This window comes from Ochotona princeps, chromosome 3, assembly GCF_030435755.1.
Source record: "Ochotona princeps isolate mOchPri1 chromosome 3, mOchPri1.hap1, whole genome shotgun sequence".
Classification (NCBI taxonomy): Eukaryota; Metazoa; Chordata; class Mammalia; order Lagomorpha; family Ochotonidae; genus Ochotona; species Ochotona princeps.
The window spans coordinates 84,800,009-84,827,551 of NC_080834.1; the positions used below are offsets into that span (position 1 = coordinate 84,800,009).

The 27,543-nt window shown below is 42.9% G+C and overlaps 2 protein-coding genes across 2 annotated transcripts in view; both read left to right on the forward strand.

Annotated features, from left to right (window-relative positions):
- POGLUT1 (protein O-glucosyltransferase 1) overlaps positions 1-12,843 on the forward strand; it is a 32,503-nt gene extending 19,660 nt beyond the window's left edge. Inside the window, exons 6-11 of the mRNA XM_058661932.1 lie at positions 2,136-2,195; positions 4,104-4,203; positions 7,361-7,419; positions 8,773-8,940; positions 10,013-10,069; positions 10,488-12,843. Of these exons, the coding sequence (XP_058517915.1) occupies positions 2,136-2,195; positions 4,104-4,203; positions 7,361-7,419; positions 8,773-8,940; positions 10,013-10,069; positions 10,488-10,644 (601 nt within the window). The 3' untranslated portion in view covers positions 10,645-12,843. The remainder of the gene's footprint in view (positions 1-2,135; positions 2,196-4,103; positions 4,204-7,360; positions 7,420-8,772; positions 8,941-10,012; positions 10,070-10,487) is intronic.
- A 3,266-nt stretch (positions 12,844-16,109) lies between these two features.
- The window catches only part of TIMMDC1 (translocase of inner mitochondrial membrane domain containing 1), a 30,894-nt gene continuing 19,460 nt past the window's right edge, over positions 16,110-27,543 (forward strand). Inside the window, exons 1-4 of the mRNA XM_058661946.1 lie at positions 16,110-16,405; positions 19,948-20,113; positions 23,551-23,639; positions 24,294-24,361. Of these exons, the coding sequence (XP_058517929.1) occupies positions 16,212-16,405; positions 19,948-20,113; positions 23,551-23,639; positions 24,294-24,361 (517 nt within the window). The 5' untranslated portion in view covers positions 16,110-16,211. The remainder of the gene's footprint in view (positions 16,406-19,947; positions 20,114-23,550; positions 23,640-24,293; positions 24,362-27,543) is intronic.

Consider the following 27,543-nt stretch of genomic DNA (forward strand, 5'->3'; position numbering starts at 1 on the left):
AATCCCATTTGGGTGCCAGTTCTTGTCCTGGTTGTTCCACTTGCCATCCAACTCCCTGCTTTTGACTTGGGAAAGCAATGGATGATGACCCAAAGCCTTGAAATTCTATACCTGTATGGGAGACCCAGACGAAGCTCCTGGCTCCTGACTTTGGATTGGCTCAGCTCTGGCCATTGCAGCCACTTGAGAAGTGAACTAACGGATGGAAGATCTTTCTGCTCTCTGTGAATCTGCCTTTCCAATAAAAATCAATAAATCTAAAAAAGAAAAAAGAATTTTGTATAATGACTATGTGCTATTTTTTCACTAAAAACAAACAAACAAAAAAAATCCAGTGCTGTGGTTTATATTTTGGTAGGAGGAAGTATGGGGGGAATACGAGATAACTTTGAGTTTGAACTAGAGATCCGGAAAAGGTAACGCAGTGAGGGAGAGATGATGAGTTGGGTTAGCTGAAGAGAGAAGTGTGAAGGCTCAGAGAATACTGAACAGTGCTTTCAGCTGAACAACGTAAGTACCATGTGTATCTGAAAAGGCTCATACTAAGTCGTTCATATCCTAATTTTCTCCATTGCTGTAAAATACCCCACCAGTCCCTGCTTAACTGTGGTTTAGGCTTCTCTTCCCTTTTGACAGCCCACAGACTTTCTATGCAGTGAGTATTCCTATAAAGAAAACAAAGAAGTATGTATCTCTGGAGATGGCATTGTTACACAGGGGAATAAGCCACACTTATTCCTCCAGAGCATCCCTTTTAGAATGCTGGTTAGAGTCCTAGCTGTTCTGCTTCTGATCCTGCTCCCTGCTAATGTGCCTGAGAAGACACACGTGGGAGACCTGGAAGAAGCTCTTCAGCCTGGCGCAACCCTGGCCATTGCAATCATCTAGGGTGTGAAACAATGAGTGAAAGATCTCTCTCTCTCTGTAACTTGTTCAGGCAATAAATAAGTCCCGGTTAAACAAATATCAGGGGCTGTTATTCTTAAATGAGATTAAGTTTCCAGCCTCTTAATGCCATTAAATAATGGCTTTGGAATTCAAAGTCCTAGGTGAGTTTGGGGCCTAATCATGTTCAAGCCATAGCACAGAGAAATAAATTTATCACATCCAAAGAATGAAATCAGAGTGGTTTCCTTCTCATTCCATTTCTGTTATTTAGGGTAATTCTCCGCACAGATTAATCTTATTCATAGCCCTCTGCAGAAACTAGGGCAGAATTTCTCATTGTGCCAAAATAAGCAACACCAAATGTGTCATCCTTGGTTTAGAAATTTTTCTTTCAGGATGGTGCATTAGGCAACTTTTTGTCACCACACTGAAATACCTGAGGTATTTCATACAAAAAAAGATTTTGAAGCTTCAGGTCCAAGGTCCAGTGGCTGCAATCTCATTGACCTCTGATAGGAATGCGTAGGAAGGAAGGAGCATGTGGGAAGCTAGGATGCAAAGACAGAGATTTGGGCCCAAACTCCGGTTTTTACAACTTTCACAAGAGACCTACTTTTCCTGATGATCTGTGAACCACTCATTCATTCCTACCTGTTAAACATAATTGTGTTAAGTTTCCAAGATCTTAGTAACATTCACTCAGGGCTTTGAAGTTTAAAGGCCTTTGTGATTATGAGGTCCAAAACATTTTCAAACCATAGTTTGGAAAAATAGATTCTTAGATAATATTGGCTACCACCTCCAAACCATGGACTGATAATAAAAGAGAACATATGGTCACACAGAAATTTTCAATGAATTCTTGGGTTTCTTTTTTCTTTTTCCATGAAAGGTAGAGAGAAAGAGACAGAAAAATAGAGAGTTTATCTCTGCTGGGTCACTTTCCAATTGGCTAGAATTTGAGCCATCACTTGTTGCCTCTCAGGATGTGTGTCATCAGGAAGGTTGACTGGGAGTAGAGGAGCCAGGACTGAGGCTAAGAACCCCAAAATGGAGTGTGAGTTTCCAGGGCAGCAGCTCAGTAACTGTGCTGAGTGCCCACTTTGGGCACATATTTTCTTTTGAGTGATTTTGATCAGATTTACTTAAAAAATATAAAACCTCAGGGTAATCTTTAGAAATGGTTAAAACACATCTTTATATAGTGAAAAAGAAAAGAGAAACTAATCAAAATCTGTATATTTTAGGTCAGCGGCACAGTGGCCATGGAATAAGAAAAATTCTACAGCATACTTCCGAGGATCAAGGTGATTCTATTTTTTTTTTTTTTTTGCATTTTACAAAGATAATCTTCCAATTAATGTGCCAGATACACCTAATCTTGCATGTGTGTAAACTGTAGCTCAGAGAAGCTGAGATAATTAAGAAATACACGTGGAATCAAAGAGTCTTACACTAGAGAAGAATCCAGATTATTTTCACACATCACTGTTAATTGAACTGAAATTGAAAGAGGTAAAGTTCATCCGGTTAGATATTTGCAGAGTGCCACGACAGGGTTCGACACTGATTATCTCATGCTGACAGAGCAAGTGAATGACTTCTTGTTACAGAAGCCTCTGGTAAGCTGATGGTCCTACCGTGGTCAGCCTCCTGGCTAATGCTAAGCCTCACCAAATCTTCTGACTGCTGTTTCCATCAGACCATGTAGCTGTAAAATGGTAATTAAGAGGATTAAGAGCAGAGACCGGGCCCAGTGCGGTGCGGCTAAAGTCCTTGCTTGCATGCGCTGGGATCCCATATGGACACTGGTTCTAATCCTGGAGGCCTCACTTCCCATCCAGCTCCCTGCTTGTGGCCTGGGAAAGCAGTCAAGGACAGCCCAAAGCCTTGGGACGCTGCGTCTGTGTGGGAGACCCAGAGGAGGCTCTGAACTCCTGGTTTCAGATTGGTCCAGCTCTGGCCTTTGCAGCCACTTAGAGAATCAATGGACAGAAGATCCTCCTCTCTGTCTCTCCTCCTCTCTGTATATCTGACTGTACAATAAAATTTAAAAAAAGAGTAGAGACTGAGGCTGGTGTAAATGCACAGGGATAGAGGGAGGGAAGAGAAGAAGGAAGTGAAAAAGTAATGGAAGGACCCTGCATAGGTTGTTCAGGTTATCTACCTGGTTGCCAGGACCAAGTAGATAAGCCACACATTGAAAGCACTTCAAGCAGTGTGTGTAAAATCATATTAAAAGATAACTTTGTTCTGCTGCAAAATGTTTGAAATTGTGTATATGAGGGCCATCATAAAGTTTATGAAAAGACTCTACATAGATTTCAAACTGTTTTGCACCAGAATAAATATATCTTTTAGTTCAGTTTCTCCATGAATTCTTTTTAGGTCCCCTTATATTAGGAACACACGAATAGAGATAGATCATGTTTTGTGGTGAATCCTGGTCAGAGCTCATAGCTTTTGTCCACCCTCCAGTGGACAGACTGCTGCCGAGCCAACATTAGTGTTCCTTTACCAACATGTTTCTTCGGTTGAGATCTTAGGTTCTTAACTTGGGGCCCATCTCTGGAGTTTGAGGATCTCCTTGACATGATATGAGAATATGTGTTTACTTTATCAGGGTGTGGGGAGGGCATTGACTCACAGTTCTGATTTGATTCTCAGCGCATCTAGGGACTCTTACCTGTCAAGTCAAGACCCTCCAATAAATAGCTGGGCTAGCAGGAGGGCTTTCATTCATGTACAGTCTTCAGGTTTTTAAACCTATTCATTTTTAAAAATTTGCTTTTAAATTTAAATGTTAACCTGGATTCTATTGAGCATTTGCCACAGAGTTCATGTAATTATTTTGATGACTGGTGACTATCTAGTCACCCAGCTGTTGAGTACCAGTGACCACAGAGGTGACATAAACCTTCCTAAAAAGGAAATTATTCCTTGAGAAATGGCTCTTGGGACCAAAATAACACACTCTAATTATTACAGTTCAAGTATAAAACACGAAGGGTGAAACTCTCCAACTCATGAAGGGAAAAGTGGGGAAAAGTCTTGGGCCACCTCTGTGCCTCCACTGTCACAACAGCCAGTGACTTAGGCTTCTGTGCACTCAGTCTGGGCAGTGGGTTTGGTTCTAGTGCTGCTTACCCTTGAGATATTGGAAACAGTGCTATGGAATAAGCCACGTAATTTTATGTTCTGTGTTTATTCTACAGGACAAGTCCAGAACGAGATCCTCTCATCCTTCTATCTCGGAAAAATCCAAAACTTGTTGATGCAGAGTATACCAAAAATCAGGCGTGGAAATCTATGAAAGTAATCAACAATCATCCGAATAGAACTACAGCAGTGAACATTCTCACTCAAACGACTTTGCCAACTGGCTAGAATTTGAGACTAGGTTTCCTCTCAGTGGTGAGATGAGTATAGAGAAAGTTCCATGAACTGGTGTTAGCATTCATGTAAATTCTTTTTTTAGTCTCGCATTGCTTTTTCTGGTTATGTTATGAATAATATGTTATACTCCTCTGACGGTTTCACCCATTACCCAGAGGACCCAAACTTCTGTAAATGCCAGACAGTGGATATTTTAGACTATGGAGATCTGTGATCACTGTGATTAATCAGCTCTGCTATTTGAATATCAAAACAGTCATAGGCAGTATATGGTCAAATGACCATGGTTGTATTCTTCCTTTTTTTTTTTTTTTAAGATTTATTTGAAAAGCAGAGTTGCAGAAAGAGGGAAAGAAACATGGTGAGATTTTTTTTTTACCCAGTGGTTCACTGCCCAAATGGTTCCAATGGTCAGCAATGGCCAGGAAACAGGGAACACCTTTGACCAGCTAGAAACCAGACAGAAACCAGGAGACTAGAACTCCTTCACGGTCTTTCACAGGGGTGTCCGGAGCACAGTCACTTGGACCATTTTCCACTGCTTTTCAGGCACATTAGCAGGGAGCTAGATCAGGAAGTGGCACTCCTATGGAACATCAGTGTCGCAAGCAGGAACTTAACCTTGTGCTCTAATGCTGACCCCAGTATATTTGAATTCTAATAAAAACTTTTTATAGGAGCACATAAATTGGAAATTTATGTGATTTTCACATGTTATAAAACAGTCTTTGTTTTTTTCTCCAACCATTTGAAAATAATGTCTTTAGTCTATTGATTATGCAAAAACAAATAGTGGGTTTGATTTGGTCAGTGGGCTCCACATCATAGTTTCATCCAGTGGTCTTAACCTTGGCAACAATACAACCAGAGAGTGTAAAGAATGAGTCAGAATCTCTGGGGATAATGTCCAGACCACTTTATTTGTTTAAAATTTCCCAAATATGGGCGGCCATTAAGGTGTAGGTGATGAAACCAAGGGTGGGATTGCTGCTTTCCGTATTGTAGTGCCTAGTTCCTTCCAGTGTGTCTGGAAGGCAGTAGATGATGGCCCAACTACCTGGGCTCCTGCCAGCCATGTGGGAGAACCAAATGGGGTTCCTGGCTCCTAGCTCCTTGCTTTGGCCTGGCCCAGCATTTGATGTTGTAAGCATGTGGTGACTAAATCAGTGGATGGATGAGCGCTCTCTGTTTGTCACTCTGCCTTTCAAATAAATAAGTCTTAAAGAAAACTTAGCAAAGTGTAAGGTGAAGTCAGAAATAAGGATCTTTGGTTTAGTACCTCTCTGTCCTCTTAACTCCATAATTTCTTACTTTCATTAAGATACCTAAATCCCTGTGAGTGGGCTTGTGATGTAGAGGTTGCAGTTGCTGCTTAGGGCACTGGTTTCCTGTCTTTGAGTGCCTGGGATCAAGTCCCACTTTGGTTGCTGATTGAGCTTCCCGCTAATGTAGCTAGGATGGGAAGGATGAAGATAGCCAAAGTACTTGGGTTCCTGCCACCCGTGTAGGAGAACTGCATGGAGTTCCCAGCTTCTGACTTCAGCCCGGCCCTACCCCAGCTGTTTTAAACATTTGGAGAATTATCAGTGGGTGGAAAATCTCTCCTTCACTCCTTCCCTCTCCCTGCCTTGCCTCTCCCCCCTCCATCCCTCTCCTCTGCCTCTACTTCTCTTTCTCCCTCCCTTCTCCCTTCATAGCTTAACCCCCCTTTTTTTTCGCTCTGCCTTTCAAATAAATGAATCAATTTTCAAAAGAAAAAAGACCTTAAAGCCCTAAATTTGCTCATTTGGAATTTCCGTATACCATATGAAGAAGCTATGAGACAAAGCTATAAATTTCTTGGGGAAAGCCAAATATAGCTGAGATCCATATTATTATTTGGATTTTATATAAATAATGAACTCCATATTATTATATGGATTTAATCAAAGAGCAGATGAATTTAAGAAACTTTGGTGAGTAATACAGATATGAAAGAATGTGTTCATTCAGCGCACACATTATAAGCATCTACCTTGGGAGGCTGCAGAAACCTCCAGACTTGTTCCTCTTATCAAGGTCACCATATGCTAAGGTTGATGGAGTATATCTGGGGGTCTCAAGTTCAAATGCCCCAGGGGCTAGCAGGTGATAGAAAGGTAGGAGCAAGGAGCTGGCTTTGTGGAAAAGTGGGAGAAGCTGCCACCTGAGATGCCAATAACCCCTACAGGCATGGACTCGTGTCTCAGTTGCTCCACTTCCAATCTAGCTTCATGCTCATGGCCTGGGAAAGCAGTGGATGATGGCCCAAGTGTGTGAATCCCTTGTAGGAGACCTGGAAGAAGGTCCTGACTATGGCCTGGTTATTTTGGCTATTTAAGGGAATGAACTAGCAGGTGGAAGATCTATTTCTCTATCTTTTCCTCTTTCTCTGTAATTCTGACTTTGAAATACATACATACATACATCTCTTCCTAAAAGAAGAACAGAAGAAAGGTATAAGAGCCAGCACTGACAACTCCAGGCTCTGGCTGCTAGATGGGAATAGGAGCCCCATTAGCCAAACCTTTCTTGGCTTCTTTGCTCCAAGAAAAATCTGAACTAGAAATCTGAATTTTTGCAGAACTGTTCTGCCACTTGTAAATGTTAGTAATGGTCTGGATATTTTTAACTACTTTGCTTGCTTAACATTTGTATGTGAATCCATTATCTGGATATTTTGCTCTACTTCGGATGCCCGGCGTTTGTGTGAGCCCACAGTGCCAACCTGTGACCTGCATGTGACATAGAGTGAAACATGCACAGGCTGTGACCTCTTAGTTCAAAGGAGGGCACCATAAAGTCAGGTGAACTTAAACTCTAAAACCTCTCAGACATGAGTTAAAATCTCTGCTGTTTCTTAGCCACATAACCTTGAGCAAATCTCTGAACTTCTTGAAGTCTTGGCTTCCTCATTTGTATGATGACTATACTAAAGTCTCCTGAGTATGCTTACTATGAGGCTCAAATGAGGTATTTTGATGAAATGTTCATCAGTGTTTGCTGTGCAGTGATTGCCAGTAAATGTTAATACCGAGTATTTCATTTTCTCTTACAGGATACTTTGGGGAAGCCAGCTGCTAAAGATGTTCATCTTGTAGATCACTGCAAATACAAGTAAGACTTTTGGATTTCATATTGCTTTGGAAATAGCTTCCCTGTGGGGGAGAAGTTTCATACTAAAGTGTATTTGGAGTGTATGGAAATTAATTGATTTAGCTGGCTTTCACTGAGGGTCACAGTGTGTTGAGTTGAGTTCCATGAGGACTGGAGAGAGGAAAGAAACATAGTGTCTGCTGCTAGAAGCTTTCCAGTGATGAAAGTGGTGGGATCATGTGCCTCTACCCCGGGTAGCTGAAGATAGATTATTTGTCAGGTTAGTAGGTACTATGTTTAAATGCCAAGACTACAAATTGGATGAAGGAGGTTAAATCAGGTTTGGAGCCGGTCCCTGGGTTGGTTCGGAGGTGTGAGTGCTGATTGCACACACAGAGAGAGCTGTAGGTTAAAGGTAGTTCTGATGGGAGACAGCAGTACATGCTTGAGACATGTGGCGAAGAAAATGTCATTTCTTTTTTTTTTTTTTTAAGATTTATTTATTTTATTACAAAGTCAGATATACAGAGAGGAGGAGAGACAGAGAGGAAGATCTTCCGTCCGATGATTCACTCCCCAAGTGAGCCGCAACGGCCGATGCGCGCCAATCTGATGCCGGGAACCAGGAACCTCCCACGCAGGTGCAGGGTCCCAATGCATTGGGCCGTCCTCAACTGCCTTCCCAGGCCACAAGCAGGGAGCTGGATGGGAAGTGGAGCTGCCGGGACCAGAACCGGCGCCCATATGGGATTCCGGGGCGTTCAAGGTGAGGACTTTAGCCGCTAGGCCACGCCGCCGGGGAAGAAAATGTCATTTCAAAGATAGCTTTCCCCATGTTTTTGAACATTTTTGTGGACATTGATTAGTCCAGCCTGTTCTTTACAGACTTCAGGAGAAGTGGGCAATGTCCAGGAACCGGGGCGTCTTTGACCTGATAGAATATACTAGAGGAAAAAGGGGCTTTGGGTGTTGTGACTAGTTACAGACATTCAGCTTGTGAAATATTGTCACTTTCGATTTTGATGCATAGCACTGAATTTTGCTGTATGTTCTCAAATATGCCCTAAATCTGTCATTTCCTCCTGACCATAGTGTCCTCTTGTGTGCCACCACCCAGATCCTGACCCTCTCTAGCTCTTTTTGGAGAAAGCATCTTTATTTTCTCCTCATCTCATTCCCAGAACAAGCTGTAACCCAGCCCTGAAAAAGCAAGTTTATGGAAACCCTCCAGGGGTTTCTGTGGCCTCAGAAACTGAAAACGGAAAGGGAAGGGAGAGGAATCATAAAGAGATGGGGATAAGGGGAGGAACAAAAAGCCTTATTGCTGACAGCAGGTGTAGAATATCCAATATATTTAGCTCTTTTTTTCTCCAGGTATCTGTTTAATTTCCGTGGTGTCGCTGCAAGCTTCCGGTTCAAACACCTCTTCCTGTGTGGTTCACTTGTTTTCCACGTGGGTGAAGAGTGGCTGGAATTCTTTTATCCACAACTGAAGCCATGGGTGCACTATATCCCAGTCAAAACAGATCTCTCCAATGTCCAGTAAGCAACTGTTCCCCCAGGACAGAGTTCCTAGTGGCCCTGCAATCTGCCTCCAGATGCAGCAATTTTAGGCTTTTAGTATGATTTTTTCCACCATTGAAACATTTTACTTCTTTTGACTGCATATGTAGGGATACTTCAGAAAGCTCATGGAAAAATGGAATTGAAAGATGAGTTTATTGGAGCAAGTGTTTAGTGTAGCAGTTAAACTGCCTGCCTCTCTTATACTGAAGTGACTAGGTTTGCATCCTGGTTCTGGCTCCTGGCTCCTGTAGTGTAGGCCTTGGGAGGCAGTGATGATGGCTCCAGTAACTGGGTTTTACCATCATATGGGAGATCTGGATTGAGTCTTCCTCTCCTTATATTAGCCTCAGCCAGAATCTCTCATTGTGGGCATCTGGGGAGGAAAGGAGTGGCGGAGATTTCTCTCTGCCTGAAATAAATGAGATAATAAGTTTATTTTGTTGAATGAAAATTAAAAAGTTCATGGATAATTTTTTCATAATACACATTTATACATTTTTCCATGAACTTTTGAAATTCTCCTCCTATACTTTTAGATTATTATTCAAGTAGGCTATAAGGGATATTTAATTTGAAACTATGCTCTGATGCTGGTTCCAAATCTAAGAAACAGCATCAAGGGACAAAGCTCCCATCTCTCGAAGACTAAAGACAGGGATATTTGATCTTGTATTATCAAGAGAACTTGCAGATAGAGCATGAGAATTGCTTTGTGTGAAGTTCGGGAAGCTCTCCTCTAATAATGAAAGGAGCTATGAAAAGGCCATTCCTTTTTCTGGTGCCACAGGATGGAATTTTTGTCTCACTCTTGACTTTTTATGTTTATCATTGAATGATTTTTTTTTAAATTTTCTTGATTATGTCTCAGATCTACAACAGACTGCTTTTAACCTGCATCTGAGCTTTTGTTGTTGTTGTTGTTGTTGCTGTTTGGTTCCTGCAAAGATCCCATCCTCACATCAAGAGACCTCAACCTATAGTCTTTCTGATTTAGGACTTAGGAGCTTACTGTATACATTGGAACCTAATAATTCTTTTTCATTTTTAGGGAGCTATTGCAGTTTGTAAAAGCAAACGATGATATAGCTCAAGAAATTGCTGAGAGGTAAGTTCTGTTCATTTTCCCGTTTATACTTCATTATCCCCATTCTGCCCTAACTAAAGTTATCTTGATGTATTGTTGCCATGATAATATATTCTCCTCATGACTCAGAATAAAAGTTGCTCTGAGGAGAAAAACATACATACATATTCACATATGCCCTAAGCTTTTATAGGAGTAGATGGAAATCTTTGAGGTAATTAACAAATTCTTCTTATGAGCTCTGACTTTTATGTCTTTCAAATGAAAAAAAAAATGTTACCTTTTATTGTTAACTGCCTGTATATGGAAAGAATGACTATAAGGTTGGGTCTCAGGCTCAAGTTAGTTCACAAAAGCTCTGGTGCTTTGCACCAGGTAGCCTACTCACATACAGACTACTAAAATTTTTTTAACATATTCTTGGTACTCTCTTTTCTAGGGGAAGCCAATTTATCTTGAACCACTTGCAGATGGATGACATCACCTGTTACTGGGAGAACCTCTTGACTGAATATTCTAAATTCCTGTCCTACAATGTAACAAGAAGGAAAGGCTATGATCAGATTGCTCCCAGAATTTTGAAGACTGAGCTCTAGTAGTTGTGGTACCACAGCCGTCTTCATGGCTACAGATCACAGATGTCCAGTGGTGAGCAGCTTACCATGAACATGGCACCTGTAGTTGGAATACCATTTATCAAGCCAAATATCACTTTTTCCTTATCATGCTGCACTCAGCACAACTCAAGATTCAGAATGTGTATAGAACACGGCTGTGAAGCAGCTCAACCGTTACACTGAAGGACTAGAAATCCTAACGTGGATTCTGAACCCAATTCTACCTTTCATTGTCACAGCTCGTGCCTGAGATCATCCATGTGTGTGTTTGTCACTATGAAACTGACTCTGTCCATGCAAAGATGCCTCAGGTCCCATCATTGGAAGCAGAAAATTCGTATGGAATCAGTACAACCCACTATTCCCAGTTTTTCATTTATTCAGGATTGACCTCTGTTACTCTGTTTAATGTAGAACCTTGTAGGGTGTGTGAAAAATCCTTGGGGGGGGGGGGTGTCTTTCCCTTAAAGGTCTAAGCTAAGGAAGCAGTTGCTGTGCCATGCAAAGATGTAGGAGTTATCTTTTATGAAAGCATAAACTCCGTGGTTCTCAGGAGGTTTCTATAATGCCACATAGAAAGGTACCAATTGCATGAGTAATTATTGCAACTGGATTTCTAATTTCCTGTTTGTGCCTTTATTCCCTTCCTATTTTTTAAAGGACAAGAAGACACACACAACCTGTTAATAAATTTAGGAATTAGTTCTCACTCTGTGAAGAAACTGTGTTGGAACAACACCTCTTTTTTATCCTTTGCACACCCACAGTTATTTTTCCTTCTTAAATTGGCGGTATCAGGGGCTGGCATTGTGGTGTGGTGAGTTAAGCCACTGCCTACCACCTGGCATCCCACTTCAGGGATGGTTTCAGTCCCAGCCTCTCCTCTTCCAGTCCAGATTCCTGATAATACATCTGAGGAGACAACAGAAGATGGCCTTGGTACTTGGGCCCCTGCTACCCATGTGGGAGACCTGGATGGAGTTGTTGGCTCCTGACTTCGTGCTGGCCCAGACCTGACTATTATGGCCATCTGGGAATTGACCCAAGAGATAGGTGAACTTCTTTGTGAGTGACAGAGACCCAAGTACCCGAGGCATCATTTGCTGCCTTGCAGGGTGAACATTAGCAGAAAACTGGAATCTGAAGTAGAGCTGGGATTTGAACCCAGACATTCCAATATAGACTTAGGGTGTCCCAAGCAGTCTTTATTGCTGACTCAGACATCAACCCATTTCGTTTGTGTTTTTGAATATTAACAATTCCCAGGGAAAAAGCCTTAGGAAGTCTGGTAGTAAGCAGTCCAGATGTCTGAAATGTACTGTGGTTTTGTATTGTTACTATGTGGCTCTATTAGATGGAATTCTCTATAATTCAATTTTCTTCTCACTTAAGTAACAACACAATTTGCTGTCCCCTGGAGTAGAACTCAATTTTCATTTCTCTCAAGCATCACCTCTGAATTCTTAGTTTCTTTCCTCTGGGCACTTACAGGCTACAATCACATTTTGCTCATGCCTGTGTTCTTTGATATCACTTTGAAGTATAGTTATTTAACTGTTTTTCCTACTCTTTTGTGGTCTTACTGGTGGATGGGAATCGTATTTATTTTTCTTGATGTCTCTGTTTTCAAACACAGAGCCTCATAGAGAATAAATACTAAAGAATTGTTGGATAGGTGGAGACAGTTGATTCGGCTATATTCGATTTACAGAATGCCCAGCCATTGGCTCAAAGGGGGCTGACTAGGATTGTAATTTGGATCATCTGCCACTTGAAGAGTCTATAAGGATATTCTTTTTATTTATAACAAATTCAGATTTTTTTCTATTTATCTGTTTATGTCAGTGTATAGGAGAATGTTGTGTAATAATATGGAGAGTATGTTTTTGAAAATTGTACTCCCAAAACTTTTGAAGGTTTTTGTTATTATTGTTAATAATAGCTCAGTTGCAAGTTTACCATTTCTTCCTCAGGATCAAAAGGCTACCCTTTTCTTCAAAAAGAGTATGTCGGTTTATTTCAATGAAGTGAGTTACTGGGGAACATAAGTGATGTACTTCCTTGTTTGTTTTGGTAGTAGTAGGGTATCATCTGTGTGAGGTCAGGGTTCCCCTTCATTCTACTCTCTCAGGTCAGATTCTTCTGGTTGTCAAGAATAGAAATTGCCTCTAAAACTTGTCAGAGGGTTATAAGGGCATCTAACAGAACTCTGTGTGTGTCTTAGTGGGTGGAATTGTAGGGAAAAAAAAAGATAACTTTAGGGATCTTGGCCAGAATTTGATTTTTTTTCACAGAACTTCTGTACTGTGGTTCCAGAGACTGCCAGGTTCATTCAGCCTAAAATTTTTCTTTAAAGGTTTATTTATTATTATTGGAAAGCCAGATATACAGAGAGGAGGAGAGACAGAGAGGAAGATCTTCCATCCGATGTTTCACTCCCCAAGTGAGCCGCAACGGGCCAGTGCGCGCCAATCCGATGCCGGGAACCAGGAACCTCTTCCTGGTCTCCCACGCAGGTGCAGTGTCCCAAAGCTTTGGGCCGTCCTCGACTGCTTTCCCAGGCCACAAGCAGGGAGCTGGATGGGAAGTGGAGCTGCCAGGATTAGAACCGGCGCCCATATGGGATCCCGGTGCGTTCAAGGTGAGGACTTTAGCCGCTAGGCCACGCCGCCGGGCCCCATTCAGCCTAAAATTACAAGCTTATCCTCCTGAGGATAAGCTCCAAAGAGTTCCCTATACTCAACATTTGGACTGTACACTGTATAAAGAAGAGCGCAAGGTGTGCACACACACACATAAAAGACTATCATCACACAGATCTGGAGATTATCCTTGTGGTGATCTTACTGGAACCAAGTTACAACATACTTAAAGTTTTCAAGTATTTCTTGAGCATCTACTGTTCACCAAACAGTGAAAGATAAAGAGGCTGTAACCTCATGAGGCTCTGTAGTTAAGGCAATAATGTAACATGACAGGTGGTATAAGTGGAAGGTGGTTAAAGCAACAGTTATAAAGATGATGTGGATTTCGTACTCCAGAGCAGATAGGAAACCATGGAGATAACAGTGAGTTATACCTTGAAGGAAGGTTAATAAGAAGTGTTCCTTGCATTTCTTAAAATTCATTCTTTCCACTACGGACGGAGCCTATGTTGTGCATAACAACTTGTAGTACATGTAACAAGGAGAGTACCTGGTGAACCTGGCAGAGAAAGGAGTTTCACTAAGGGAGAAAGGAACTCAGTTTTTCGAGTAGAATTTAGCAACAAGCACTGAAGGTGATTTCAGGCAATGTGGTTCGTGACTGTTGAAACTCTAGCCTGGTGTGGCCGTTCTACTGGCAAACCTACCTCCTGGGGACAAAGATAAGTGAAAGACAGTAGTCTGACTAAACCTCCACACCTTTTGGCTTAGACAGTATTGTTATGGATACTCCAGTAAGAGCAGACCAAAGAAGGAGAATAGTGTTTCCTGAGTGGCAGAAATTAGGCTGTAAGGGCCCAGTGGGAAGAAGAGAGTGACAAGGGATGGTGAGGGCTGAGATGGCCAACAGTTTAAGCAGCGGCCAAGGAAACGAAGACATTCCTGATGTGGTTTGTGCCAAAGGAACCTTACAGTAAACCACCAGTTACCCAGAGGAGAAGGCCACTGCGGTGTCAGATTTGCCTGTTAGTGTGACATCACTTGGATCCGAAGGCCACTGTAGAACTATGTGACCATCTGCCCAACATCACATCAACACTCTTCCCCATTCCAAATCCTTTCCCCTTCTAGGATTCTGGGGTCATCTTGAGTATTTTGGCTATCATACATGTAGCGTAGCATGCACTGTCATTCGCTTGCGCTTTCCTCTACCTAACATGGGATAAGCAGCAACACAGAACCAGGATTCAGATCTGAATTCTTCAACAAACACTGAGCATTCACCGTGTGCTGGTTTACTGAGCCAGGTCCTGGAACTGCAGATGTGGCTGTATACATGTTCTGACTTTCGAGTGGGTCTGCTTACACACATCAGTAAATAAAGTTATGATGCAACATGGTAAGTGCTTGATGGCCGCTCAATCTAATCTCGTCTCCCAGACAAAAGGGAGATACCTTCATGGCTGGGTCAGGAAATCAAGTAGTCACCCTAGTCAAGGACATTTTTGTGGGCCTTATCTATCCAATTTGTAACTATCAAATTCCGGAGTTCGTTTTTATTATTTGATTTTGATGATCTTTACATTGTTGATTAGGGTGCAAAGGGTCAAGGGCTACAAGACAGTGGGTGAGACCATTGTTTCCATATTCTTTTTCCTTTCTGTATCTGGGGAAGGAGGAAGATAAAGGGAGAAGCCACACCCAGCCTCCCAAAGACCCAGGGTCCCTGATGTAAGGCATGCTCTGACAGCACTGCTCAAGTGGTTTTGCTGTTCAACAGTTCCGAATTGCTGCCAATCTTGTCATTCCAAGCATGATGAAATCTCTCCAGAATCCACTGGTTGACATAGTCCACCTTAGCGTCTCCACTTGCCCAGATTTTCACTGCCAGCACTTGACTGGGGTAGTTGATCACTTTGTTTTGTCCTCTGTCATGGTACCAGGTGTCCTCTGCAGGCTCCAATGTACTGCCACATCTCCCACGTGCACCTGGATATGCTGACCACTGCTCCAGCTGAGCCACTGACCCAAGCATTCCGTGGTCAGACCATGGAAATTCCAGAGTTCTATTGACTATTCCACCAAAGAGGGGAGCACTTCTGAATTACAACTTTCAGAAAGGTGTAAAGGAGGTGAAGGAACTGGTGACTAAGGGCGTGTCGTGACTACAAAGGATTAAATGAAATACTTAAACCAGCAGAATATTTCATATGCGTGCGATTCAACGGAAACGACACCACAAAGCAGATGGGGAGCAAAGGCTATAGGAAATAACAGGTGGACTATCCAATATTCCGCCAAAAATGCAGAAACGCGCCTGCCTTTTGAGAAGCCGGCAAGTGAACTAAGGGGAGTGACCTCCACTAGGCGGAGCACCCCAAAAGCTGACTCTTGCCCAAGCCCATCCCACGAACAGACCCCGCCCAGCCCGGCAGCCCGGGCCATGGCGGGCTGGGCTCGTCTCTGCTGGCCTACTCATTTACTTCACATTTCCGTGGTTTAAAATATGCTAAATTACTTGGTCCCGCAACCACTCAAGCTAAGTGGAACCCGCCAGGAAAAATCCGGCGGACGCATGATGCCAGGGCGCCGAGCGCCGCCCAGGGCTGCCAACTCACTTCCGGGAACCGGTTGGGGAGGCCGGTGTTCCACCCGCGCCACCGGAAGTACTCACCTCGGGTTCGGCCCCTCGCCCTTTGCCCTGGTGGAGGCAGGACTTCCTATCGTGTGTCTCCTGGCCGGGAGGACGGGGATGCGGGGGACGGCCGCGGCAGGTGCGGCGGACTAGCCCGTGTGTCGTGCCGGGGCCGCTCACTCACTCGGAGTTCTCCTCCCCGGGGCGCGTGTCTCCTCGGGGCCCTGAGGTACCGAGCGGGGCCGCCACCACCTTGCGCGAGGCGGATGGAGGCGCCGCCGCCGGCCCCTCGGAGCTTCCCTTCCAGGGCGCCGAGTCCTTTCCCCCGGGTCTTTGCTGCTGATAAGGGGGCTGCCGAGTCGGAAGCCCCTGCAGAGCATCGGAAGCTGCCCTCCTACATCCCAGGACGCTCTTACCCGGAATCCGGATGGGACCGTCTCCGGGAGCTGTTCCTCAGAGAGTAAAAAGTGCCTCGGGGCCGCGGGCGGGGTCATCGGGCCAAGGACCGAGGGCGGGCCGCGCGGGTCATTTTAAAATGAGAGTTGAGGCCTCAGTGTTTCTCCTTGACATGGCCATTTGGCTGTTCTTTTGGCTGATTAGGGATGTTTAGGGAACATAACTTACTGTAGTCCACCCCCTGGTTTTACAAAGCACGTCAGAATTGGCTCTGGAATTGAGCACTGAAGAAATCTGCATCAGTATTGTGTTGCAGTGGGTCCCACACTAAGAAGTATTTTTAATTTGTTGTGTCTCCCATTTTTCCCCTGACACCCCCCATTTGGGGGCACCAGATATGGAATTAAAAATAGTAGTAACTATTGTCTTACCCTTTTACTGAGGAAAAGAGATCACCTACATTTTTCTTTATTTTTTTATCACATTTAATTTTATGACATAGTTTCATAGGCTCTGAGGTTCCCCCAACCCTTCCCCGTACCCTCCCCCCATGGTGGATTATTCCACCTTATTGCAGCATTACAGTTTAAATTAAGTCATGCTTCGTTGGTTGCAAGCATGTGCCGTGCATAGAGTCCAGCATCTTATTGTCCAGATCAATTCAACAGTTTCTTGGGGAGACCATCTCTGGTCTAAAAGCAGAGCTGGCAGAATATCATCCCGATCAATTTAAAGCCATAACATAACATCAACAACAGTTTACGACATTTTGGAGTTAATTGACATGGTATTGAGTGACCGATAAGTTAGAAAATGCAAGTTCTTAACCCCATCCTGTGACTACTTCATTGACATTTCTATTTTGGTTTATACACAACCGGCTGCTATACCCCTTAAAGTGGCTATAGGATACTATTCAGCTGTCTCGTGTCTATTTTCATTTTAGTATTTAGCATTTTATTGTATTGAAGCATAATTTTTACTGAACTTGGCGGATTTTAGGATAGTCCAAACCGGCTTATAACTTTAACAAGGCATATGATAACAGTTGAGATGCAGTTGAGTTTTAGGAGGGGTGTGCAGAGAGATCTTCAATACCCCAGTGAGGAGTAACTTATTTTCGTGTCCTACCTAGTAAGGTATATGTGAGTCCCCGCTGACGGTTTTCTGTCTGGTTCTAAGCTTTCCTTGTTGTTCTCTATCTATTCTAATTTTTTTGTTGTTTTGTTTTGTTTTTAGGGGGTGGGGCTCCGGAGTGACCCTGATGGTCATTGCAGGAGAGGGTGGGGATCCAAAGTTGGAACTAAATAAGGACCAGAAAAAGCTCTTCTCCCTAGACCGAGGGGAGTTTACTGTTTTCCGAGATCAGCTACATTTTAAACTAAAATGTTTCAGAAAGAAAGCAATCCCTTTAAAATTATTTTATGTAATTAAAAACTCATTACATTAATTAATGTAATTAGCTAATTAAGTCATTCCTTTCTTCATTCACTACTGCAGGAAAGTTTGCCCTTTCAAGAAGTCATGTATCACGCTACTGTGTTATCAAGGGGTTAAGTAAAAGCTGAAGCATTTTTATGTTACTGAAGTAGTTGGGGTAAGGAAGCAGACTGTTACTATTTTATTTAGGTTTCTTTTTTTTTTTTTTTTAAGATTTTATTATTATTGGAAAGCCGGATATACAGAGAGGAGGAGAGACAGAGAGGAAGATCTTCCATCCGATGTTTCACTCCCCAAGTGAGCCGCAACGGGCCGGTACGCGCCAATCCGATGCCGGGAACCTGGAACCTCTTCCAGGTCTCCCACGCGAATGCAGTGTCCCAAAGCTTTGGGCCGTCCTCAACTGCTTTCCCAGGCCAAAAACAGGGAGCTGGATGGGAAGTGGAGCTGCCGGGATCAGAACCGGCGCCCATATGGGATCCCGGGGCTTTCAAGGCGAGGACTTTAGCCGCTAGGCCACACCGCCGGGCCCAGGTTTCATTATATTTTAAAAGTAGAATGTACTTTGTTCTGGCCCTTCTAAACTTTGAGATAAATGTGAAAGGTTTTTTTGTATTGTCATAAAAAAGGATCTAGTTTGACCCACTTCATAAGTAGAATGTTGGAGCTGAAAGACTTAGGCTTGGAGGATGCTTCTCCCTACATCTTGGATAAGGAAACTGGAGTGGAGAGATTGTGATCTGTGAGCCATTAGCAGTGAGTGACCAGGGCCAGACCCCAGCCTCATGGGATCACAGTCTACATCCATTCCACCACTGTATCCTTTTACTTTCTTGTGCATCATTCATTAGCTGATTGGACCAAGCATATACTTTGTTTTATTAAAAAAAAAAAATTCATTTTTTATTGGAAAGGTAGATTTACAGAGGGAGATAGAGAGAGAAGGAAGTGGTCCCAAAGAGCCGAGCTGAGCTGATCTGAAGTCAGGCTCCTGGAACTTCCTCCAGGCCTCCCACACAGGTGCAGGATCCCAAGGCTTTGGGCTGTCCTTGACTGCTTTCCCAGGCCACAAGCAGGAAGCTGGATGGGAAGTGGAGCCTGCGGGACATGACCGGGTACCCATATGGGATCCCAGCACTTGCAAGGTGAAGATTTAGTCATTGCGCCAGCATGTTGGGTCCCAAACATAAACTCTTAATTGTGTAGTGGTTTTTCCATTGTTCTGAAATGGCCTGTTCTGCTCACTATGTAGTGAACTTTCCAAATGCTGTTTAGGCCTAAGTTGTCATAATAGGTAGATAAATAGAAGATATGGCTTTTTTTTTAAAAAAAAAAGGTTTATTTTACTTTTACTTTAAAGTCAGACTTACAGAAAGTGGAGGAGAAATAGAGATTTTTCCATCTTCTGATTCACTTCCTCAAATGGCCAAGGACAACCATAGCTGAGCTGATCCTAAATCAGGAGCCAGGAGCTCTTCCATGTTTCTTGTGTGTGTAGGAGCCCAAGCACTTGGAACATTTTCTGTTGCTTTCCCAGGTCACAGCTGGGGAGCTGGATGGGAAGTGGGGCAGCTGGGACTAAAACCAGCACCCCTATAAGATGCGAGCTCAACAGGCTGAGGATTAGCTCACTACATCATTGCACTGGCCCACCAGATTTTTCTTCTGTGCATCCATGGCTTATTTGTAGAACCATAGCCCTATAGTCTTGGTATGAGTGATCTCTATACTAAGCACACAAATTCTCCATATTTCAGGGGTATGGCAGCACACAAAAGTATCATAAAATTTTTATTGCCATATACTATGGATTTAGAGTAAAGTACATTGGTAGTGAATTTTTACAAGATGAACATACTCGTGTGACCAGCGTCCAGAAGGAGGTTGTTAGCATCCCAGATGCTCTGCTTGTGTTCTTTCTAGAGGGTGATCCCAGTACCCTAGTTCTGACAGAATAGATTTGTTTTGCCTTCGATTGGTGCTGCCTGTAACATAACCGCACTGATAAAGTCAGCAGAGGGTGTAATCAGTTGTGCCTCCCGCCTCCCCGCCCCCATCACACAAAACATTGTCCTGGCTAGCTTTTGGGGTAATTCAGATTTGGGTATCTTTTGGAAAGCGATACACCCTAACCTAACACCAGGCAACATGGTTTTCTCATTACAGTGAGCAGCAGAGAATTTCAAAGGAACTTGAGAATATCTACAGGGCAACACTTTCAGCAGGCATCATTGGCTGGGCTTACGGTGGAATACCAGCTTTTGTTCATGCTAAACAGCAGTACATTGAGCAGAGCCAGGCGCAGATCTATCACAACCGGTTTGATGCTGTGGTAAGTACTGGTGTTGGAGGCACACCAGTTGGGTTTGGGCAGTTAGCTTTACACATAACCGTTCTGTTAGATCTTGGGGTCGGCAGGATTTTAGGATGTTAGAGTAAAAAAATAAAGTCAGTGGGACAATAGAGCCAGTAATGCTTGAGTGCCTACAAGTGACCCATCAAGCACTCTGCTTGTTTTCATAGTGGCCCTGTTTGGGATCCTTGTTTTGTACTCTGCTTTCTGTGCCACATTTCTAATCCCCTGTCAGATCATTGAGGGTCAGCTGTAACACAGAGCATCTGTGAATATGCTTGCACCAAAACCGTGTTTCACATTTGTATCTTTCCAATTTTTAGGGTTAAACCATTTATAGAGTTAACTCATAATAACTGCTTTGTTAGCTCTGTACATCGGTTTTGTTGCAGGAATGAAAATTGAATTTCAGACACTTGAAAGTTGCAAAAAAAATAATATGCACATTTCTTATATACTTCTTTATAGATTTTCTGAAGGTCTAATGTTTTACCATGTTAGCTCTATCATTCTCTTTCTCTGTGGCTTTTTGTGTATGTGAGCTGCCTGAGAGTAAGTCACAGACATGGCAAATGCTTATGAAGAACATATTTTCTAAAACTAAAGGCATTCTCGTATTTAACCATAATTGTAATGACAAAGATCAGGATATTAACACTGATCTAATTGTCTAATTTCTGTAATTTATTTTAATGATTTATATGGGGGGCCAGTACCATGGTTTAGTAGGCTAATCCTCCACCTGTGGTGCTGACATTCCATGTGGGTGGATGCTGGTTCAAGTCCCAGCATGCTGCTCCGTATCTGACCTGGCTCCCTGCTAATGTGCCTGGGAAGGTACCAGAGAAAGGCCCAGGTGATTGGGCCTTGCACCCACTGGGTAACCAGTTTAGTTTCGCTCTCATACTCCTTCAATCTCTGGTTTATAATTTCCCTCTCATACCCCTTCAATCTCTCTTATTCTGGAAGGTTTTTTTTTTTCATTATATTAACAGTTTTGGAAACTGGGCTTTTTAGTTTTTTTTAATCCCCTTCAATGTGTATTTTTATGATGATTTTTTATGTTTAGATTCAGACTGTGGTTTTTGGCAGGAATGCCCTAGTATTGACTTTATTCTTACTAAGTTAGATTGGAAGAATGTGATACTGTGTCCCTTCCCTGGGGATGTGTACTTTAGTGTACAAATGGCATCTGCCAAGGTTATCCATTGGAAAATTACCATTTCCGTCTTTGTATTTAGTAACTATTTTATGAGTACTTGTTATTCCTTTGAAACTGTAAATATCCTGTTTTTCATTAGAATTTTATTCTGTAATTTTAGGTTTAAATAATAATATTTGCCTGAAACATTTATTTCTGTGGTGGTTGCCTGATGGCCAGTTTTAAGTACTCCTCATTCTTTCTACATTTATTGGTTAGTGTTCAGTTTTAAGGAACTATTTTTCTCTCCTCTCCCACCATTTATTTATTTACTTATTTATTTTAAGTTTATATCAGTGCAGATTCATAGGTGCTTACTTTGTTTTATAGCTTTATAGTCCATTATCATTAGTTGATACCTAAGTTGGTCTGGATTTGGACAGTTGGGGTCCTTCAAACTAACTCCTGTGTCCTTTGCTGTATCTCCATCATTCTCTGAGTTTATCTTTGCTCTTAGTACAGCAAAATGCTCATAACTGATTTTTACACTGATTTTCCAGTGCTGGTTCTGGAATTAGCCATTTCCCCGTGGAAGTCTAATTACTTTTACTGGAGAATGGAGTTTAGGACGCAAGATGTGGGTTTTGGGTATGCACATGGATACTGGGGTGGCATTGCGTCTGGGCTCTAAACAGGAAAATATGTGTGTGTGTGTGTGTGTGTGTGTGTGGTGGGTATTATACAAACATGCTCATCTATCTGTCTTTATCATTGTACCTCTGTGTCATCTTTGTCTGCCTATTTATTTAAAATTCTGGGTTTATTTTAGTGAAACTTAAAAAAAAAGATTTATTTATTTTTATTTGAAAGCCAGAATTGCAGAGAGTAGGAGAAATGGAAAGAGAATTCTTCCAACCATTGGTTTACTTCCCAAGTGGCTGGAACAGCTAGACCTGGGCCCATTTGAAACCAGGACTTTCTTCCAGATCTTCCATGTGGGTAAAGGGGCCCAAGCACGTGGACCATCCTCTGCTGCTTTTTCCACAGACATTAATTAGCAGGGAACACAACTGGAAGTGGAGCAGCTGGCGCTCAGAACTGGCACTCGTGTAGGATACCAACTTCATAGGAGGTGGCTTAATCTTCTGTGCCACAGCACCCACCCCATATCTGCCTATGTATTAAAAGCCGTGAGTTGATACTGATAACTTTAGGAAAGATTTGAATTGGTTAAGGATCTGTTTAGGGATTCTTTCCGATTTTAAAAAACCTGGACTTTACCCATGGTTTTATACCAAACTTGCTGCTTGCTTGATGGTCTGATAGTGAAAATAGGATGTGGTGACAGGCAACATGTTCAAATTCTGCCTTTATTCTTTACCCGTGAGTGATGCCAGTTATAAACTTGCTCCTAAGGTGCAGGCACTTTGGCACAGTGGGTTATGCCACTGCTTGACGCCTGCATCCCTTCTGAGCCAGCTCCCTGCTCTTGTGCCTAGGAAGGCAGTGGATGATGTCCCATACAGCTGGGTTTCTGCCACCCATATGGGATACTTGGATATAGTTCTAGGCTTCTGGCTGTGCACTGGTCCAGCTCTGGTGCTTGCAGACAATTCAAGAGTGAACCAGCAGGTGGAAGATCTCCTTCTTTCTGTATCTCCTTTTCTATCATTTTGCCTTTCAAATGAGTAAATCTTTAAAATCTTACCAAAAATAGTAAGAAAAAGAAAAATTATTCCTCTTAAGCTTTAGTTAACACTAAAGCCTTTTGTTAGAAAGCATGTTGTGAAGATTAACTAAAATAATGTGTTAATATGTATCATGAGGTCAGTAAATGCTAGTTTTGTTTTCTTCTTTTGTCCTTTTCCTGCATAGGCAATATGTGTTTTAACTCATGCTGTTTAATTTAGCATTCACTCAGTAGTTGTTCTTAATTCTTTCTCTAATGTTCCCTGGACTTCAGAAGAAACTAATCCTTAAGTTATGTATGCATTGCATTTACCACATAGATTCTCAGCAGGTACTTAATTGAGAAATTGCATGGTTGACATCAGCAATTCTTAATTCCATTTCCACCTCCTGATAGAGTAGGCTGCACATGGGCCTTTGCCGGTAGTGTCAATATCTAAAGCCTGAAACCCCTGGAGAATTTGTGTTTTCCTTTTTGTTTAGTGTACCTGACTAATGTATTGCTAACATTCTTCACTGTAGTTTTAGAATCAAGGAAGTCATCAAGGTTTCTTGGAATCTGACAGCTTTTTTTTCTCCACTTCAGCAAAGTGCACACCGCGCTGCCACGCGGGGCTTCATTCGCTATGGGTGGCGCTGGAGTTGGAGAACCGCCTTGTTCGTGACTATATTCAAGTAAGTTTTCTCTGCACTGTGAGTGGGTCTTGGCATTCTTTGAGGAACTCGTTTTTTCAGCAAGTGGGAGTAAAAAGCTGAAGTCATTCATACTTTTTCTCAGGGACTTTGACCTACCTTTGTGCTCCTTGATGGTTCAGTGAAAATGACACAGTTTTAATTTTGCCTCTGATGGCAGTCTGCCAAATATCAAGCAGATATAATAGTTCTAAGAAAGAAAAAAATCTGCCAAATTCTTTGTTTCTTTTTTTCTTTTAAAGATTTATTTTATTTTATTTTTATTACAAAGTCAGATATACTGAGAGGAGGAGAGATAGAGAGGAAGTGGAGCTGCCGGGATTAGAACCAGCGGCCATATGGGTTCAAGGCGAGGACCTTAGCCACTAGGCTACGCTGCCCAGCCCGCAAATTCTTTATGTTTCAAAGTGAATACTTACTTAGAATGAAATGGTATCATTTGGTTCATTCCTCAGCAGAAGAGCCGCTGATGAGGCCCAGAGCCATATTAGCAGTCTGGAGTGTAGAAAGGGGCCTATACCTAGGACAACGTTAGAGCAGGAACCTCTAAAGCTATCATTTAGTAAAAGTGGCGGTTGAGAAGATCAATGGGATATGTTTTAAATCTAATGTTTTCTTTTGTGTCTTTCTTTCCAGCACGGTGAACACCAGTCTAAATGTGTACCGAAATGAAAATTCCCTAAGCCATTTTGTCATTGCAGGAGGTAAGACTTTTTTATTCTTTGTTATATTTTCTCAGACTCACATATTGTTTAGAAAACATATAAGGAGGGGCCAGTTTTGTCGCAAAGCAAGTTAAGCTTCCACCATCCCTTATAGATGCCGGTTCAGGTTCCAGCTGCTCCACTTCCTATCCAGCTCCTTGCTAATGTGTCTGGGAAACCAGTAGGTGACCCAGTTGCACCCATGTGGGAAGCTCCAGAAGGAACTCCAGGTTACTGGTTTTTCTATGGTCTAAACCTGGTGATTAGAGCCATTTGACGAGTGAACCAACAGATGGAAGATGCTGTCTCTATTATCCTCTCTCTAACTCTGCCTTTGAAATAAATTTTAAAAATAAATCATAAGCTTGACTGGACTATAAGATGCTGGACTCTATGCTTGGCATATGCTTGCTAAGAGGGAATCTCAACTGAACTTGAACTATGGTTACGCAACAGGGTGGTGGAACCCACCATGGGGGGAGGGTGTGGGGAAGTGGGGGGAGAATCCCAGTTCCTATGAAATTACAACACAATGTAATTAATAAATTTAATAAAAAAATTTACATAAAAAAAATCATAAGGGCCTGGCGGCGTGGCCTAGCGGCTAAAGTCCTCACCTTGAATGCCCCGGGATCCCATATGGGTGCCAGTTCTAATCCTGGCAGCCCCACTTCCCATCCAGCTCCCTGCTTGTGGCCTGGGAAAGCAGTCGAGGACAGCCCAATGCCTTGGGACCCTGCACCTGTGGGGGAGCCCTGGAAGAGGTTCCAGGTTCCTGGCTTCGGATTGGCACAGCACCGACCGTTGTGCTCACTTGGGAAGTGAATCATCGGACGGAAGATCTTCCTCTCTGTCTCTCCTCCTCTGTACATCTGACTTTGTAATAAAAATAAATAAATCTTTAAAAAAATCATAAAAAGAAAAATATGTCAGAAGTTAAAAATCAGAATTACTGGGTCTGGCGGCGTGGCCTAGCAGCTAAAGTCTCGCCTTGAATGCGTCGGGATCCCATATGGATGCCGGTTCTAATCCCGGCAGCTCCACTTTCCATCCAGCTGCCTGCTTGTGGCCTGGGAAAGCAGTTGAGGATGGCCCAAACCCTCCCAAACCGTTGGGACCCACATCCACGTGGGAGGTGGGAGACCTGGAGGCAGTTCCTGGCTCCACTTGGGGAGTGAATCATTGGATGGAAGATCTTCCTCTCTGTTTCTCCTCCTTTCTGTATATCTGACTTTGTAATAAAAATAAATCTTTAAAAAAAAAATCAGAATTACTGAATTTTTTTTTTTTTATTGGAAAGTTGGATTTGCAGAGGAGAGACAGAAAGATCTTCTCTCCACTGGTTTACTCACCAAGTGTCCTCAATGGCCAGATCTGTGCCCATCTGAATCCAAGAGCTTCCGGGTCTGCCATGCAGGTTCAGGGTCCAAAGGCTTTGGATCATTCTCTACCGTTTTCCTAGGCCACAAGCAGGGAGCTGGAAGGCAAGTGGAGCAGCTAAGATACGCACTGGTATATGCGATCCTAGTGTGTGCAAAGTCAGGACTTTAGCCACTAGGCTACCTTGCTGGGCCCTACTGAATTCTTACATTGGCTTTTCATCTACTTCACTTAGCATTCTTTTTTTTTTCTTAAGATTTTATTTATTTATTTGAAAGACAGAATCACAGAGAAGAAAGAAAAGGAGAGAGTGATGTCCTCCATCTGTTGATTCATTCCCTGAAATGTCCACAGTGGCTGGGCTGAGCCAGGCTAAAGCCAGGAGCCAGGAGCTTACCCTGGATTTCCTTCATGGATGCCTCTGCTGGTCTCCCAGGCACATTAGCAGGGAGCTGGTTCAGACGTGCAGTAGCTGGGACTGAAGCCTGTGCCTGTATGACATGACATCATTGCAGGCTACAGCTTAATCCACTGCACTGCAGTGCTGACCCCCACTCAGCATTCTTGAAAATGCATTTATGAGAAGCATTATAGTTGGCCTTGGTATACTTCTTTTTGTTTTTAAATTTTTTTTTAAAGATCTATTATTTTTTATTACAAAGTCAGATATTCATAGAGGAGGAGAGACAGAGAGGAAGATCTTCAGTCCGATGATTCACTCCCCAAGTGACCGCAGTGGCCGGTGCTGTGCCGATCCGATGCCGGGAAACAGAAATCTCTTCTGCGTCTCCCACATGGGTGCAGGGTCCCAAGGCTTTGGGCCGTCCTCGACTGCTTTCCCAGGCCACAAGCAGGGAGCTGGTTGGGAAGTGGAGCTGCCGGGATTAGAACCGGCACCCATATGGGATCCCGGGGCATTCAAGGCGAGGACTTTAGCTGCTAGGCCACGCCGCCGGGCCCTGCCTTGGTGTACTTCTTAACCAAACTACCAAGATCCTTGGTTTTGTTGGATTTCAGAGTCTGATGTGGATGGTAAAAAGAGCAGGTCCCTGTGGTAGAAGTAACAAAGAGTTGGGAATGGGAACTGACTGGGACAAGTGGTGGTGGTGGTGGGGGCTAGTCAGAGAAACCCTCTCTGAGGAAGTGACATTTAAGGGAACGAGCAAGCTCTGCCAAGAAGAGAGCAAGGCTCTAAGGCAAGACCTTGCCCTAAGTGGGGAAATCAGCCCTGACAGCAGGCTGAGTACTGAGATTGAGATGTGATTGGTTAGGGGAGGCAGGAGTGGTTCACATAATAAGTTTGGATTTTGTTTTAAAGCTCTCTGCCTATAGTAGAAATGCCTCTATTAAACGACCGTGAAAGTAGAATACAGTGGTGAGGACAGAACCCAGAACAGAGTAGGGATTGGGAAGACATTGGTCAGAATACAAAATTTCACTTAGACTGGAAGAACTTCAAAGATGGGTACTGTAACGCAGTGACTACAGTTAATCATACTGTGCTGTGTCCTTGGAAATGGCTGAAAGAGTAGGTTTTAAGTGTTCTCACTGCAGCCAAAAAGTGCAACAATTAGTATACGTGTTGATGAGCTCGATTTAGTTATTCCACAGTAGATGTGTGTAATATTTCATGAAACTCATAAATTCTGTACATAACCTTTAAAAAGGTATTTGTAACCAATTTCAAAGTTGCAAAAAGTTCCAAAATGCATGTTACAATAGATGCAAAGATTTAGCTATTGTTAGCATTTTACCCCATGTGCTTTAGATAACAGCACTATGAAAAGTTTATGGGGAAAATG